Genomic DNA, 18,252 nt, shown 5'->3' on the forward strand with positions numbered 1-18,252 from the left:
ATACACTAACCTTGCAAGATTGTCACCAAACTGCTACTCAAGGAAGATAGTATATTCCACTACCGATTGCAATTGAGTTTTTTGCAAAATAATAACTATAGCACTTGATTTGTGCAAAAGTATTGTAGTGAATACGACAAGTATCAGTTGGAGTTTCTTCTTAGATTCATATTATTAGTTTCGTCTCAAATCTACTACACTTTTTCAAACACACTTTTTTCACATTTCGCGTCAAAACGCACCAACGAAACTTTAATCGATTGTTCACGAAACTCGAAACATTCTTCTAATGTGTAAATTACTATCGAAAAACGCCGGAAAACTCGCATTTGTGCGTTTAAATTTTTAGTTCAGTTTTTAATTTTCCGCAATGTAAACAATCGCGACGGGAACTAGTATTGGTAAAACCACCCAACTTGTTTGAAAGTGGTGCCAAAACTGATTTAAAGAAATTGTTTAAAAGTTTCTCTAGATATTTTTATTTTGACTTATGGTGCATCAGTCAACCAATTCCAACAAAGCAAAATTACTTTATTTTCGAGTTAGTTATGTAACAAATGTTTGTAAAGAAATAATAACGCATGTTTCGAGAATATTAATCTCGAGTAAAACTTGCGCTCCAAGCCATCCGCAACACTGTAAGAATAGCTGGAGCTGCAAAAAGTAAACATTCAGTTCAAGTATTGCAATCAAACGAAATGCCTCTATCGACAAAAAAGAAGCGCTATCGTCCGCGAAATTCGAAACAGATCAATTCCGGAGCAGAAATGGAAGGATGTTTTGGCTTCGGGAGATATATGGAAGTCATGGCATTCGGTGTCTGGAGGCAAGATGTCATTCACTGGGTTCTTGCTCCCATATCTTTAGAAGCAACAAAATTAAAGATCGCTCGCTTGTTAATTTATTTCATCGCCCAAGCATTTTGTTTTTTTAATATATGTATATTGTTGCATTAAATTAATCAACTAGTTAATGACACTCTTGGCTGTAAAATAATGAACATTAATTTTGATAGAAAAGAGTATGCATGTTTGCATACTTGTGGAAAGCCTGATGGTTTCTGCGAATGCCAACTTGATTGTTATATTGCGTTGTATTCGTAAGAAGAGTTTTTTTCATAATCTTGTTACCTTATTTGCGTTAGGGTGCGAAAATACCCCAAGAAACAGTTCTAGGGTTGAGATAGGGTCTGGTATTCTGATGTCCCATGGGGTGGTTCAATTGAAGCAAAATTTTCGATTTTTATATATTGGCCCTAGATTACTCCACCAAAATTGGTTCAAATCTGTGTAGGTCGATTACATGTGCCTTGATCACTTCGTGCGGAATGACCCATATAACAGAAGAGCGAGTAATATTAGACCAGTGCTAGCAGTGATATGCGCCGCTTGATAACCTCTTTATTGCGTCCTCGAAATGCGAAAGAATTACTACAGTGAATAAATTCAAATCAGATTCACGAACAACACAAAAATGAATAGCGTACAAGTTAAATCGGTTGCATTCTTATAAGTGAATTGATCATTTTACAATTCACAACAAACTTTGACAGTTTATTTCTACAACAGTAGTGGTAACATCCAGTCTCTTTAAACAAACACCATCACTGTATGGAGAAAATGTAAATGTACTAATACTACATAAAATTTTCCTGGCTTCTACATATCTTCACCTTAAAATGGTTTTGAGAATGAAAATATCTCGTGCAAAAAATTTCGTACGATTAAATAAAAACAACAAATTTCAAGTTGTTTCACATATTTCTTCGGATTTTCTGATAGACAACACTTCTTTTATACCTGTGGGAACGTTTTGTCACATAATGGAATTATTAGAACGAACTCCAACAATACAATCTTACTAAATGTATTGCTTACTTTTCAGCCGCCATTTGTCCCTACTATGGACGGTTCAAAAATGTAAATAAAATTACAAAAAATGAAATTTCATACGCTAGGATATAATGGGTTAAAATTATATAGGGTAGACGTGCCCTTATTCATCTCCTTAGTCACGATGTTACACTATTTCGCTGATAACTCGACTTATACTGATTGGATTGCGCTTAAATAGATATCAACATCTTTGCTTCGTTCTGAGGAAGCAGATCAATAAAAAATCTGGCTTGGAAAATGTAAAATACTCGCGTTAGAGCGAAGCGAAAAGTCGAGTACAACGCACCCTTATTCATCCTACCATTTGAGCTAATGCGTTGAATAGAGATAGAAGACACTGCTCTCACTAATGTGTTCAAATGGGTGGGATGAACAGAGGTGCTAAGATGAATTAGGGCACAGTAAACCTACATGAACCAATTCCGTACGATTAGGTTTAGTTTAGATTTCATAGAAGAGTCGAAGTTATTTTTGACTCGATTTTTGAAATGTTTTAGAACCGAAAGCTTATTTCCCATTATCTAGTTGTCGTTTATATTCAGCTTTTTACGTGCCATAATGGCGATCTAAATTGTTCAGTTCGTAATATGTTTAATTTCCCTTTTTTGACAATAATCGTTTACGCCAGCTTGACAGCATCGCCCAGTTGAAGATGGCGGGCGTTCATTGAATAAACATCCAACGCATTGGACTAACGTAGGATGACTTAATCTCACTGGGCGCTTGACGTCAACGATTATTGTCAAAAAGAGGCCATTAAACGTATTACGAACTGAACAATTTAGACCGCCATTATGGCACGTAAAAACTGGATACCCTCTAAGCAGAATGAATAAACAGGCCGTGGTAGCTACTACCATTATAGATGATTTTCAAATAACAAGTCGAAAATTCGATAAAAATAAAAAAATAGTTATACAGTAAACAAATGTTGCTATAAACCAAAATTTCCAAACCATTTAATCATGATATAAGTTAGTTTCCAAATCTAACGCGTGTTGATGTCAATTTTATCCAATCACGAGCTGGTTCGATATAGTTATCCTGAAGAATAACTAGTACGATATTGGTTGAACGATGTGGGCCGTCATTATGACACGTAAAAGTATGGCTAATTTGAACTACTTTCAGAAATGATCATATCAAAGACCGATATTAAAAACGTATAACCCACGAAGAAAATCTCGGTATGGTTCATTTACGTCGTTTGGCATAAGCAATTCTTCTAGTGCTTACGGCACATACCAGTTTATGGTGCCCCAATTTGATGTTTTCTGGGTGTACCGAAAAATAACTATCATCAACACGGGTTGAATGAATCTCAGTTACTGCAGCGAGCATGCATTTGAAAATGTTTGGTGAGGAAATAATGCAAGGTTTTTTTTAGTTTTACCAATTAGATAAGGCCAAATCAGCACCAAATTGGGGGTAGTGACACAAAAATCAAAAAAAAAAAAAGTAAGCGAAGAACAACTTTTTGCCTACTAGTTGGACACATTTATACTTTTTGAATACTTAAACGTTTTCAAAACTATTTAGATTAGTACAAGTGTTTAGTCTGTCAGAGGTCACGTAGTGAGGCTGTGATACGAAACAAGGACACCATTGTAAAATTGAATAGGGAAACATTTTTCTGTAATAACAAATATTTTCAATTTTATTCCGCCAAATAGATAAAACAAAGATGCCTCGGGCCCTATTCTCAGTTACGTCACCTAGTGACTAGAAGGCAGACTTCCCAAATGAACATCGAACACCATGTTCGCTCTAGTTCAGTGCTCATCTTAAACTCACATTTCGTGTGCAAACTCGAACGCGCTAATGCGTACCAAAACACGTGCACATGTTCGTCTGCACAACCGAACCCCATGTACGTAAGCGGTGTTCGTACACACAGGTTCTTGATACTAGTTTTCTCTTTCTATCACTCATCATCACTAGTGTTGCCTCATTCTGTTTTGTGTGTGCCTTTCTTGTGTACGCACACGGTGTTTAAACCTAAGTTCGCACATCGTTCGCTTGGGTTCGGTGTTCGAGGCGACCCTGTACACAAAGGCAAAGCAAGTTTGAGGTTGAACGCGTGCACGAAATTTTGTACACAGGTTCAAACTTATCGATGTTCATGGGAAGACTGCTAGAAGGTAATTTCCTGCTAATCACCGGGTGACGCGACTTTGAGAATAGGGCCCCTCATGTATTCTAATCGATTTTTGTATTGCTAAAATAGCTCGCCACTCGTGGCTAGCTGTGCGAGGGCTACTCCTGCGATGTCGGCAGCAGAAGAGATGTAGATTCTATGACAATTCTCAAATACCCATCATCTACAGTAATCAATTTCTACTGCAAAATTCATCTGCAGTTCTGAATGTTCCATAGACGAGCTTAAAACAATCTTCAGTTAACCTCTGTACGTTTTTCTCCATCGTTGGCGCAAAACAAGCGCTTCCGTTTCCTTGTACGACGGGGGTACGCGACGGCTCGTATTTAAGCCTGGGAACAATACACCGGTTCTGTCGCTGAAATTCTCTTCCACATAAATCACACTGGTGCGGTTGTAAATTCACATATTGTATCCTCTGATGAACACTTGCCAGTGTGAGTTGCAACGTGTCGCCGCAGTGAAGTTTTGTGGCGGTATTTTTTGTCACATATGTCGCACTTATGCGACTGCTCACTATTATGAGTAGTAAGTCTGTGCAAGTTCAAGTCATGCTGCTGTTTATATGTTTTACCACAAATATCACATTTGTTCGGGTGCTCACCAGTGTGGGTGATCATGTGTTGTTGCATTTTAGTTTTTTGTATGAATAATTTGCCACATATTTCACAATTATATGACCGCTTGTCAGTGTGAGTAATTCTGTGTAGCTGCAGCTCACCCTTCTGAAGGAACTTTTTTCCACATACTTCACAGCTATGCGGCACTTCACTACTGTGAGTGAGTTTGTGCAAAGTCAAGTGATACTGCTGGTAAAATGCTCTGCCACATACATCACATTTGCATGGGTACCCACCTGTATGAGTGTAGACGTGTAGCTTCAGGGCATGCTTGCGAGGGAAATTTTTGCCACATATCTCGCACTTGTGCGGTTGGTCACTATCGTGAATGACTCTGTGCGCGTTCAAGTTACTCTGCCTTTTAAATGCTTTGCCACATATATCACATTTGTACGGCCGCTCACTAGTGTGGGCTAAAACGTGTAGCTTTAGGCGACTCTTCAACATGAATTGTTTGCCACACATGTCACATTTATGCGGACGATCAACACTGTGAATAAGTTTATGTTCAACTAAGGAATCGCGGTTGGCAAACATTTTGTCACATATTCTACATTTGTACGGGCGCTCGCCAGTGTGGGTGATCAAATGGCGCTGCAGGTTCGACTTTTGAATAAATAGTTTGCCACATATTTCACATTTGTTTGGACGCTCGCCAGTGTGCGTGAACTCGTGTCGTTGCAGGGTAATCTTTTGATTGAATACCTGGTCACATATTTTACATTTATATGGCCGCTCGTTAGTGTGGGTTAAGACGTGTTTATGAAGGTTATTTTTTTGAATAAATGCTTTGCCACATATATCACATTTATAAGGTTCCTCGCCAGTGTGGGTTAACAGATGTTGCTGCAGGTAATATTTTTGGTGGAATTTTTTGCCGCATATTTCACACTCATTCCACAGCATGTCCGAGGTCGATTTACCAAGTTGCTTGGGTGCTCGTCCCTCAGTATGGACAAACATATGCCGCCGCAGGCTCTCCTTTAGAAGGAACACTTTGTCACACACATCGCACTTATGCGGTAGACTACTCGTGTGAATAAGTTTATGTGAAACTAGGCCGTCCCGCCGAGTGAATAATTTGTCGCAGATGTCACATTTGTACGGCCGCTCACCAGAGTGGGTAGCAAGGTGTCGCTTGAGCTGTTTCTGAAGCATTTCTTTGCCACATACCTCACAGTCTGTTCGCTTCCGCTGCTTCCTAGGCATGCTTGTATGATGCTTCCAGTCTGACCGTGAACTCGCCGACGTAGAAATGTTGCTGTCAGTACCAAGGCTGCAATAGAAAAAAAAGATAAATTGCTTTTTTGAAACATGATTTTTACAATGATTCCACAGTAGATATTATTCGTCAAGCTTGTGTTGTAGATCAGTTTTGAACGTCGTGGGGGAAATAGGTTCTACTCCTATAATAGGCACAACACCCTATACGTCAATCTAAAAAACAGGTGTCGAATTGTTCTTTATATTTTGCGTTATCGATATAATAGTGCGATCTCGATAATAATCAACCGGTTGATCCACTGAACTTTTCATAGTTGTGAACCTGATGATAATTACAAAACTATAACAGATAACACACCATACCTATTAAGCGGATTCGTGGATTCGGTGGATTCACATAGAGTATCGCTGGTGGTTTCGGTACTTTCCTTCACTGTCGTAATTTGGACAGAAAATTCGTTGCCAAGCTCCATTGTAAATTGGAAACTGTTCTTAAACTTTGTCACTCTTTTTACTTGTTAAATAAATTTACAACAACTCGTTTTTCTTGGCTTTGTCCAAGAATTTGGTTTTTGATTATGAACCTGATGACCTTAACTAAAAAATAATATTGCGCTTGACAAATGTAAACAAACTCCACTGCACTGAGAAAAATCGAAGCGTTTCATTCTAAAAGCGTTATACAGGGTTAGAACAGAGATGCCAGATACGTGGAATTCCGACATAGAACTTTTGACTATTCAAATGAAAACTTTGTTTTTAGAATACGCTTACGAAATGAGAGAGAGTATGTGAAATATTCCTCCAGATTTAAGCTCACTTTTCATAAATTTCATCCCATTTATCCTTAATCTCCAGCTAACACAACACTACGTAGATTAGACCAATATTACTGGTACTTTATGGGAAATTGAATATATCTACCAAAAATTGAAGGGAAACAATTTCCGTCAAGACGATTTTAAATGTGTATTCCAGTTCACTTAGAACAGTCCTGATCAGTTGGTTAGGTACTTTTTAAATCAATCGCTTTTTACTTGAACCTCCGCATGTCCAACTAGAAAGCAGCCGGATGTCAAAATCTCGTACCAAATGACAATCAAGCTGACAACAGCTAGCAGGGATGGAAATTATCATTCATTCGCATGATTCTTGGCGAATCCGTTCATTGCTTTGACAGTAGCCAGTCGTTCATTCACGATCCGACGAAAACTCTCCAAATGAATACAATTGAACGTAGGTAGAGATGAACTTCTGAAGAAGTGAGCCAGGTAAAAGAATGACACGTACTATGTTGAATGAAGAAGATTGGGGTTCTTTATTCGCGCATTGAATCGCAGGATTGTATTGTAAACATTCACAAGTGAATCAAATTTTAGTTCACAAATGAATGAGAGATTGTATTCTCCAGTTGGGTTAGGTCAACTTTATACTGCAAATGTACACTATAATCATTATTGGAAAGTATATTGCACTAGAATCCACTTGAAATTGATGTTATTATATGCAGGGAAACGTTTTATGAAGTTATTTCTGGGCAAATGCATGCTTGTACATGACATACATGAAAATTGTATAATTAACAATTTTTTCAAGCAATCCATGTTACGGTTCCGCGGTTCGGTTTTCTTGTTTGGCGGTGCTGGTATTACATTACTGCGTAGACAGCAGGGTGCATTTTAAAAATGTTCCTCTTGAAATTTTCGAGTATAAGCGGTGCTTGCTTACATTCGCAATTCTCATCTGCTTTACAGTGGAATTTTCTGCCCTCCTCCTAGATAACTTGCAACAGAATTTTTTTTTGGGTACAGCGTCGTTTCATTCTAAAAATTGTTTTTTTTTTCACCAGCGCTTCGCAAGCTACTTACTTGACAATTAGAGATCACTAAGAGAAAATTTCACAGGTCTATAAACAAGAATAAGTTTTTTTTTTATTAGAACGATCTGGTGAATGTTTTGAAATAAATCTTTGTGAATGAAAAAATGCATTCATTTGCGATCCTTTCTGCTTTCATTCAAAACTATATGTGATGGAGAATGAATCATTGGTTGAACACTAACATTGCCGCGCGCTGTCACTTTTTTCAGTTTTTGTTTTGTTTCTCGCTTTCGCATGAACGCGTAACTCTACACAAGAAGGGTTGCCGAGGTCGGGTTTCACAGTAGGAGCATGTTGGCGGATGATTTGAAATTGATCGTTTCGTGAAATGATTTTTTCCATGCCTGACAGCTAGAGACGTGATTTAGAGATGCATTCCACAGTCTTGGTAATTGGCATGACAGGAAGTGGGGAAATATAACCTTGTGAACAGTCAGGCTGCGACAGTGCGACCACGTTTACAAAATGAAATTTTTCAGATGAAAAAACGTGCTTTTGATTTTCACTTCGTTAGAATAGTGTTCAAGGAGACGTATAATGGTTATGGAAGAGGGAGAGAAGAGGCCCCTCTTGACAATAATTACGATAGTTTTGATTCAGCTAATGAGGAGAGGGAGATATTTCTATTGCCGACGTTATGGCTAAGGTGCGTAAAGCAAAATTGAGCAAAAACTGTACGTGGTGAACATGGAGCAAACAATAAAGAATGCCCTGAAAGAAACATAAGACCAAATTTTGAATAGCGATGTCTAATAAAAAATTGACGTTCTCAACCTATATCTCAAACCCAACCAATCACAGCAAATACGACTGCAATCCACTACACAACGAGGTGTATACAGGTGTACACATTTATTTCTATGTGTGCATCAGCTGTCATTTTTTTGGGGACAAACAAGAAGAAATGAAGAAAAAAACAGAAGCATACTTCATTCTGCTTGGTTAGTGATGTAAACATTTGCTCTTTTGCGATCCCGGACGCCATACTTATTTTTACCACGTGCTTACAAGCTTCGTTTCGATTGGTCAGTTTGTTGATTATGTGCTTCGCGGTCCTGGGCCGCCATGATTAATTTCACTAGCAACAAACCAACACACTCAAACATGACGAATGTGAACACCTATATGTACTGTAATGCATCTCGACTACACAATACCGCTCACCTAACACAAATTAGGATTCGTATAATTCACTAACTCCTAATTAAATCCAATAATAAAAGACCCAAATCAATGATCAAGAACCACAGCTTTCCATAACCTGAAGTAATTGAAGAACCGATCCACGAATTTAAAGAAACCCGTTACAAAGTAACAGAAATTGAAAAAAACAGGAACCGAAACTAGAAGTTAAGAAAATAAAAGATCAAATTAAAATTCAAACAAGCAAAGATACCAGCCATTGGAACTCAGATTTACTACTCATTAATTTGCACATTTTTCAACTTATATTAAAGTCGAAAGGGTGAACCGGCTTAATGCATGGACACACCGGGCCGCAATTATTTTTTTTTAATTCGTTTATTTGGCACGGCTCAAGGCGTTAGCTTTACGGAGCCGTGGGTCTTTTATATATTTACATTATGTAAACAATAAAAATAACAAACAATTAATGCTAAGATCGATCCCGTACGCGTAACTTGCCATTGCGCGCGGAGATCCCTTTTCGTGTTGGGGAAATCCTTGCATTCACGTCAACTATATCAAGGGGGTCATTTGTATATTTGTCATCTTCGCACATGTCCGGGTCATCATCGGGGTTACTGCCTTGATGTTCGCGATCAGGTGTTGTTCCTAACTTCTTTCCCTTTCGGGTCACGACCATGAACCCTCCGTCAATGCTAGTAGCTCCCTCGTTGCTAGAATTAGCTGTCAGTCATCTTGATACAATAATAGTAACGGTTCCCTTTGTTCTTCAGACAAAGCACACAAGAAAAAAAGCAACTGCTTGTGCTGGTTTGGGTAGCAGCAGAGAGCACACTGGTATTGTGACTGATGCCTTTGGTGGTTGAGAATAGACTGGGCCGCAATTATGTTAGATATAAAAAATAAGGAGGCGGTAATTAGATTTTGTTTGGACTACCAGACTACTAAAAGGATCCAAATACGAGTACAACTAAAAAAATTCTAAAAAAATCTAATCAAAGACGCCATATCACCAACGAAATGAACATGGATGAGGCTTGCAAAATGACATAATTTTATCAAGTAGACCCAAAATCTTCTAAGCCACTTGTATTGTTGCCTGAAAATATCAGCACCAAAGCATCACTTCTGTCCGGTTTTTTTAAAATTGGAAAGAAAATGCATTACATATGTGGTCTGCCATAGTCACGAAATGAAACAAAGGTTTAGAAATCAACATTTTAACAGCAATCAACCAGGCTTGTGTACACTCCTGAACCAGTAGCTTCGTTGCATTTAAACAAAATGTTGAGAATTTTGGTACCGGCAAATATTTAATAAATTTAATAATTAACTTCATATTGACAGCTTTTGCCAAGATAGGCTCTTCGTGAGAATTTTTTAATTAAGGGAAATATATAATGAATAACGTTTTTATGTTGTGAAAGAATTAAGAATAGTAATAAATTCACCCAAATTCAATTGATAGCCTCAAGAGAGAATTGAAAATAATATTCAATTCATCGATATTCAATTCATAACCTCAATTTACAGATAAACGACAATCGCGAAGGCAAATTATGGGACACAGTATTTATATTCGATTCTCTTTCATAAACGATTGGTCTTAAAATGAGCTGTGCCGTTTATATTTATGGATTCGCAAAATATTCATGTTTCACTTTGAAAGCAATTTTAAACAAACTTTAACAAGATAAAGCATTGAAAGTTCTTCCTGCGAATTATGGAAATGTAAAATTATTATTATTCTTTAAGTGTGCATAGCTTAGTTCGCTTTATACAACTTCCTTGACTACACTGCACGTCATTCGAAATATGTAACAAACGCAATTCGTTCAAAAGGATACAATGCAACAAAGAACCATTATTTGTATCCTGCACAAGGAATGCGAGAATCGGGAAAAAATCTCTTAAAAAAATAAAGGCTAATTATATTATGCGGATGCAGCTAAGAGAAATTCGCTCGAATATTTCTAACCTTCAAATGTGCTGTTACCTTTTCAATTGTCATTACAATATGTTTCTTTTTAGAAACCTTAAACATCTCAGTGAAATGATACGTAATCATTTTCATTGAATGTATTGAGCACAGGCATTGAATTTATCGCTCATATGAGTAAATGCGTCCGGATTTGCTACTGCGACAATAAAACTCACATTTTCACACGAAAAGTCATTGGCACTAACACATCTTCTCCGGATAAATACAACGTGTTATTTCTCCGGATAAATAAAACCGCCGGAGAATGAGCGAATGAGTTTATCACGGTATCCTTTTTGCGCTCGCTGCCTTGCTGTCGCTACTCCACAGCACGAAAAAACAAGTCTATCGTATTTCTTTGCGACTTTTCTTTGATATTAAGTGTATATTTTGATGCTTTTATTGATTTCCACGAAATTAAAATTTTATCACCTTCTCCAGTGAGAAGGAAAAAAACAAATAAATTTTATCCGGAAAATTATTCTCACGCTATTTGTGTAGGCAGAAAATTTTGCGACTCATGTTATCTCGGAAAATTTGGACATCGGATAAGCTACTTCTTGCGTGAGTGAGAGAGAATTACAATGCCTGATTGAGCAGTTTCACACGAGTTCAGTTATGGGGGCCCCTCACCACAATAATGCCCAGGGGCACCGAATAGTTTTAACACGACTCTGGCCGATGTATATTCTCAATAGTATGACGCAACCTGCTATTCAGTTGCTGACCATGGGGCATGAGCGCTGCATGATCGATTTCCATTACATGTGGACTTGTACCAAGGAGATATCTACTGGCCATCGAGATCGCGCAATTTGGATTTTTCTCTTTCGGTCTATTCCTACGTTAAGAATGCTCAAAAAACTAACCTCAGAATCTGTACTTTAAATAAGATAAAAAGTATACCTTCTTACAACAATATTTCTAAATATAAATTTAAATTTCATGTGAATAAATTATACAATTTCACTAACGAAAAAAAAACTTTAAACAGAATTCAACGCGAAAATTTTCGAAGACGCTAACGTTGAATTCAACGAAGTGCGTTGACGATGACGATTAAATTAACACGAAAATCAACGACGATAATGGCCCTAAATTCATCGTTATCGGCGGTAAAGTTGAATTCAACGTTAAGGTGAAATTCAGGTCGAAAAAGCGCGCGCAAAAAATGAACCGAGTTGGGGTGACGAACCTCCGCACAAAGCGCAAAATGAAAAACCGACACATATATCCTACATGATCACTACACAAATGGTACGCAGTGGGTCTAGCGCTCGTTTTTGATGATCATAATGTAAAGCTATGATGGATTTTATTCTTTCTTTCATAAAAACGAAGGTTAGCAAATTAGTTAGCATAAGTAAACCAATATGATAGTATGATAAAGTCTTGCATCATATCAATTATTGCGACTGTACGTAATTATTGGCATGGCTATAAATAAATTTGAATCATTTTCTTTACCCTGTGGTGCAAACGGTAAGGCACCCTTCGTACCTGGGATAGGACGGATCATTAGTGTCAAGACTCCTAACGACTGTATTCGAAAACATGTAGTAGAATGATTAGTATTTTGGAAGAAACTATTGTTATTATCGCAAAAATGTGCGCGAAAGAAATTTTAGCTAAAACCGCGACCAGAATGAAATCTAGTGCGAATGCTAGAGAGAAACCGGCTATATTTATGTTGATCGGTGAAAAGTTGTCGGCAGCACAAATCCGGAGGTTGGTTGTGGCAGAAAATATGATTAAGTTGTTTCGATAATGGTTAAAAAGGAACAGGACGATTTCTAATATCGTTCAAACTTATTGATTTGATGTGTATAAAAATGAATATTTTAGGTTATTTCATTCAGATACCAATTAAACTTTATGGACCTCTCGTTTCGAACTAAGACGATAGACTAATGCCATTTTTGCTTGACCCCGAACCTGCGTCAGGTTGCAACCCCAATCGCTGTCATTTCGAACATTTTGACAGCAGCTGGAGTTAGAACCTGGCTCAGTTTCGCATCAAGTAAAAACGGCACAAATAAGGCTGCAAAAACGTTCAAAGAGCTTTACCCCTAATGTATTGCGTTTTTGGTGTACAACGAGACGCACTTCAAGTCAGACTAGCCGTAATACGAAAAGACGATACTTCTTTTATTCCCGTAGCAAAACACATTCTCAAGATGATAATGTTGATAGTACGTAGAAGTAAACGATGTTCATTTTGTGCCGATTCCTCAAAATATTTCGGAAGTATGGTCTATTTAAAAATGTCCGATAATTATTTTTTCCGAATCAGTTCGCTTATTGTATAGGCACAAATGCGTTAGCTTGACAATGTCAATTTATTTTTTCACATTTTGAATATATTAAAATAAGAAAGTGCTGGAATAATTTTTATATTAAATCGAACAAGAAAAATCTATCTCAAAACTAGGAATACAATCCGATATAAAAGAGTGGGAACAATAGTTTTACCTTTCCCATATAGAAAGGTTATGTAATTGCTACAAAAACCGACTTTCTAACCGAGGCCTGGAGGGCCGAGTCTCATATACCATTCGGCTACGTACGTCGAGATCGGAAAATGTCTGTGCGTGTGTATGTATGTATGTAGGTATTTTTTTGTTTTTTACATTTTAACGACATTCAATTCGCTAGAGATTACTGGATAGGGAAAGTTATGAAACTTAGAGCCATAGTACTCAAGTGAGAGCAAGAATGTGAAGTAAATAGATCGGAACACTAGAAGTGGCAGGGTCATTAGAACAGGCTTAATATCGTACGGGTTTAATCTTTGTCTTCTGTTAATGACTTTGTGTGTATATCAACAAAATATCCACATCGATTTCTCTGGGATATATGAAACGATTTTTCCAAACTAAGATTCAAATGGATGGTATAATATTCCCATCGGCTTTCCGGATTTACGAGTTGAAGAGTACGGTTAGATATAAAATCTCTAAATAATTTGACCATGTTTCAAAATTAACAGTCACATCGACTTATCGTAGATGATTGTCCGATAATCACAAACTTAATCTTAACTCAAAAGCATCCCCATAGGTTGCTATAACGTTTCGTTTGGATTGCTTATATGGTTCCAGAAATATAAACTGAATTGTTCGGTCATACATGAAATTTCAATGTCAGTCGGAATCTGAAATTTTTCCAAAGGGGAGAGTACATGAAATTTAAAAAACCGGACTCGTATTTTTGCTGTTAAATGTTTTTAAAATTCATGATTTTATGTGATCTCGAAAAAACGTTGACAAAAATCTATAACTTTTTTACTGAACTTCGCAACTTTTTTACCTTTCTAATATATAAAGGTTACGCAGTTGCTACAAAAACCATCGTAGTCGCATATACTTTTCGAATCGTAAAATGTCTGTGTGTATGCATATATGTTTGTATGTGCGGACGTTTATATCGGTTTCGTTATTCCCATTGGCTGTTATTGAATTTCAATTTGATCCTACCTCTTGTAACGGTTTTCTATCAAAGCTGTGTATCTAGGGATTGACTTTAACCACAGATATCTGTGCTTTAACTATATTGATATTAGAAGTGCTTGTTATGTAAAAATATCTGAAGAATACGATGAAATTCGTATTTTCAAAATTAAAATATACGTATAGCGAGTAAAATAAACTATTAATTTTTACCTGAAAAAATAGCATAGCACTGCTGCTAAAAATAATATTTTTTCTAGACTCCATGAACAATTTCCTTCTAAAAGCTCTTACGGTTGTAGAGTAAATAGAACCGGAGATATAATCAAAAGAAAATCGAGAGTTTTAGCAATTTGTCAAAACGGGGGTAGCTCCCATGGACCGAGGGGTGTTAATAATTAACACAAAAATTTCGATTTCTATATATAGGCCCTATATGAATAACTTCTCCAAAATAGGTTCAAATCTGTGAAGGTCGACTTCAAGTTTCCATCCTTTTATGATCACTTCGCGCAAAATGGCCCATATATATTATTTGGAATTGATAATTCAGATTTTAGCAAGAGATATTATTGGATTAAGTAAACGAATCTAGAAAATACATTTAAATTGTCGATGTCATGATAGCCCTCATCACAAGCGCAGAGACTACTCTCTGCAAGCCCAATAGTGCGCACAAGCTCATCGAACGTGTTGTGGTTGAACATTAGCCGCGACATTACACGAATGAAGTCTCGACCCACAATACTATTTATTACTACAAGTAATAAAGGTTTATGAAAACAGGTAATTTGGTATCCATATCCATATACCGGTAGTATTTGATTTATCATGAATTATGGTCCCTTCGCTCCAAGCTTCAGAAGCTAATAGGAGCAAACATGTAGAACAAATGCATATTTCGTGGCTATAAATGACATAGAACTAATAAACTGAGAATGTTGATCATTGTTGTCTGGAAAGGAGTAGCATAGGTCGATTGAAATTAAGTATAATTGAAAACACATGGAACGCGTTCTATATGGACTCCTTCAGTAATTTTACTTTCAATTGACTGATTATTTTATGAAGAAGCGTAAATATGTTCTAGACATGAGAAGCCGGTCGGCCGCAAAATATCACCTTCGTCGATTCAAACGATATTTTGCAGATATTGTATTTCACCAAGCAAAGCTATCTGAGAACGAGTTACAGGGAATGAATACTTTTGCACGAAAAAAATTACACTGGAAAAATGTTATCAGTTTTCACTAAAATAAAAATTTATGCTCAAAATTTAAATTGCAAAGACTTCCCATTTTTTTAGTTTTTTATATTATGCTAACGAAAATCTAAAGAGTAAAGACACATTTTGAATGCTTTTGCTTGATGGAGAACTTATCGGTAAAAAAGTTTTTCTAACAATGACTTTATGCATGTTTTTTAATTTCAATAATTGACATACAAAATTGTATTTTTTTACAGAATACAATTCTAAGTATCATTTTAAATCGTAATGCAAAATTCCTTCAAAATGCGATAGTTGTCGAGATGTTTGGAATTTTCCTCCAACGAAAACAATTAATTTGTGTAATTATGCCTTTGTTAAAGTTATTCGCGTTCCCTCATTATTAAATGTCATCAAGCCAATGTTTATCGTTTTTTTGATTGTATATGTCATTTTAAATGAAAATGCTAATAACAAACATTTTTTTAAATGTGGTAGTTCTCCAGATATATAAAATTTTGTTTTAACAACACAATTGTTGTATTTAATTTCGACCCTTTCTTAAGTTATTCGCGTTTTTACATCTACAAACAACAGATTTTAAAAAAGATGCATCATATTTCCTATAACTTTCCAATTGACGTCAAGGCGATACTGTAAACCATTTGAAAGTTATTCGAAAACAATCAATATATTTTTCAACCATAAACTATATAGATGAATAATATTTTGGTTGTTTTCCTATAGTTTTCAAATGGTTTACAAAATCGTTGTGATGTCAAAGAGAAAGTTACAGCAAATTTTTTAGGCTTTTTGAAAAACCAATTTTATTGATATAAAAACGCGAATAACTTGTAAAAAGGTCGTAATAAAGTAAATTAATTGTTTTGTTTAATCAAAATTTAAAGTATTTCGAGAACTATTATATTTCAGAAATTTTTTGTATGGGCATTTTGATTTAAAATGGCGTTTAAAATTATATTCAAAAAGAAAATTGTATTTTTAAATGCAAATAGTAACAATTAGAAAAATATATCGAAAGTTGTTGTTAAGATAACATTTTTATTGAAAACTTCTCCATGAATACACAAAAAAATTACGCTTTTAAAGTGATAAAAATTAGATTATTGATATTTTATGATGGGGTAACACGAATAATTTAAAAGAAAAAAACCTGTTTTAATTCACCTTGTTGTGCGATTGATCCTATCTCATGTATCCAGACTATGATTCATTAGTTGGTTTTGTTCAATAAAATTTTGGAAATGTGTATTACATTCTTATTATACTTAGCGAGTATTCCATGACTACCACAAAAGTAGACGCTGACTCACATTAAACAAAAAAGTATAATATTCAATTAGCTTAACCAGCATGAGTTCAATGTTATCTTCGTGTGATTATATTTTGAAATATTGATGGAATATGTTTGGAAGTGAAGGGTAGGGGGTTAGTAGAGTAGGAGTGGAGTTTGCGCCAGAAGTCCCTTATCTTATTTCGGTGTATGGGGTGGACGAAGGAAATGCGGGTGTAAGGGTGGTCCAAGGGGAGGGGAGTGATGAAGGAGAGAGGTGTACGGGCAAGGGGAGGGAAGGAGGGGTGACAACACAATACTCTGCTGCAAATTTTGCTTTCCGTTTGAGACTTGGTTTGAGAAAATCGGTTCAGTCATCACCGAAGAACCGATGTGACTTCAATTATGCAATATGCCAGGAATCCAGGACTTCCAGAATCGTCGACAGTGGACAATATATTCCAAGAATGTTTGATTGGCAATCAGTAATCTAGACGTGCGAATCGAAGAAATTTGATGACCATTTCAATAGTTTTTAGTCTCTGAGGTATTACAATTGTACCGATTTATATAAGAAATTCCAGTGTAACCTTACTAACCAACCTGTAATTCCGGAACCAAGAGTCACAACCGAATGAAACTCAGCTGCTGTCAAAGGTATTAAATTTGCAATAATCGGTAGACAAATTTGCTGGGGAATAGGTGTGATATTAGCTTAGGAACTTGGGAAGTTCCGTCGGAGGTCAATGTGGTCAAAGCTGCTTTGTTTGATCATGATTCTATATCATGGTTTATACGGGAATTTGCTGTGTGACCGCACTCTTCAACCCGTAACTCCGAAACCGGACGTCGGATCAACTCAAAATTTAATAGCAACTTATGGGAGTGTTTTTTTTTTTAAATTCGTTTATTTGACACGGTTCATAGCGGTAGCTTGACGGAGCCGTGGATCTTTTATATGTTTACAAATGTAAAAATAAATATATAAACAATTATTATTATAATATTGGATCGCGTGCGCACAACTTTATATTGCGAGCCTTTACCTTCAAAAAGTATTCCACTTCACAAAAACTCGGGCGCATTGAACAAAATTTCAAGTCAACGACCGCGGCGTTGGGTCGGAGTAGAGCTTTTCGTCAACTTTACTCATGGTAACAAGAATAATCCGATGCTTCCTTTGTTCTCGAGACAATGTACACTAGATCGAGAGGGCTGTTCTACCCATGATCGCATAGTTGTCCCGTTTTCTATGGGATTTTATATCTTTATGGGACTGATTGGCGGTCATAGGCAGTGTTGTTCAATTGGCTCGATTCACAATGGCCAGAGGCCGGACGTAACCTATGGTTCAAATATTATTATTTTTTATTTTTTATAGGTTTCTATGTATTGAACG

At 36.5% G+C, this 18,252-nt stretch overlaps 1 protein-coding gene across 1 annotated transcript; it reads right to left on the bottom strand.

Moving 5' to 3' along the window:
• Positions 1-3,533: 3,533 nt before the first annotated feature.
• Positions 3,534-6,526, bottom strand: LOC131688872 (zinc finger protein OZF-like). The gene is made up of 2 exons (XM_058973462.1): positions 6,261-6,526; positions 3,534-5,949 (listed from the first exon to the last, which is right to left on the bottom strand). The coding sequence occupies exons 1-2, from the start codon at positions 6,368-6,370 to the stop codon at positions 4,434-4,436; spliced, it is 1,626 nt and encodes a 541-aa protein (XP_058829445.1). The 5' UTR covers positions 6,371-6,526; the 3' UTR covers positions 3,534-4,433.
• Positions 6,527-18,252: the final 11,726 nt, after the last annotated feature.

Source organism: Topomyia yanbarensis, chromosome 3 (genome assembly GCF_030247195.1).
Source record: "Topomyia yanbarensis strain Yona2022 chromosome 3, ASM3024719v1, whole genome shotgun sequence".
Taxonomy (NCBI): domain Eukaryota; kingdom Metazoa; phylum Arthropoda; class Insecta; order Diptera; family Culicidae; genus Topomyia; species Topomyia yanbarensis.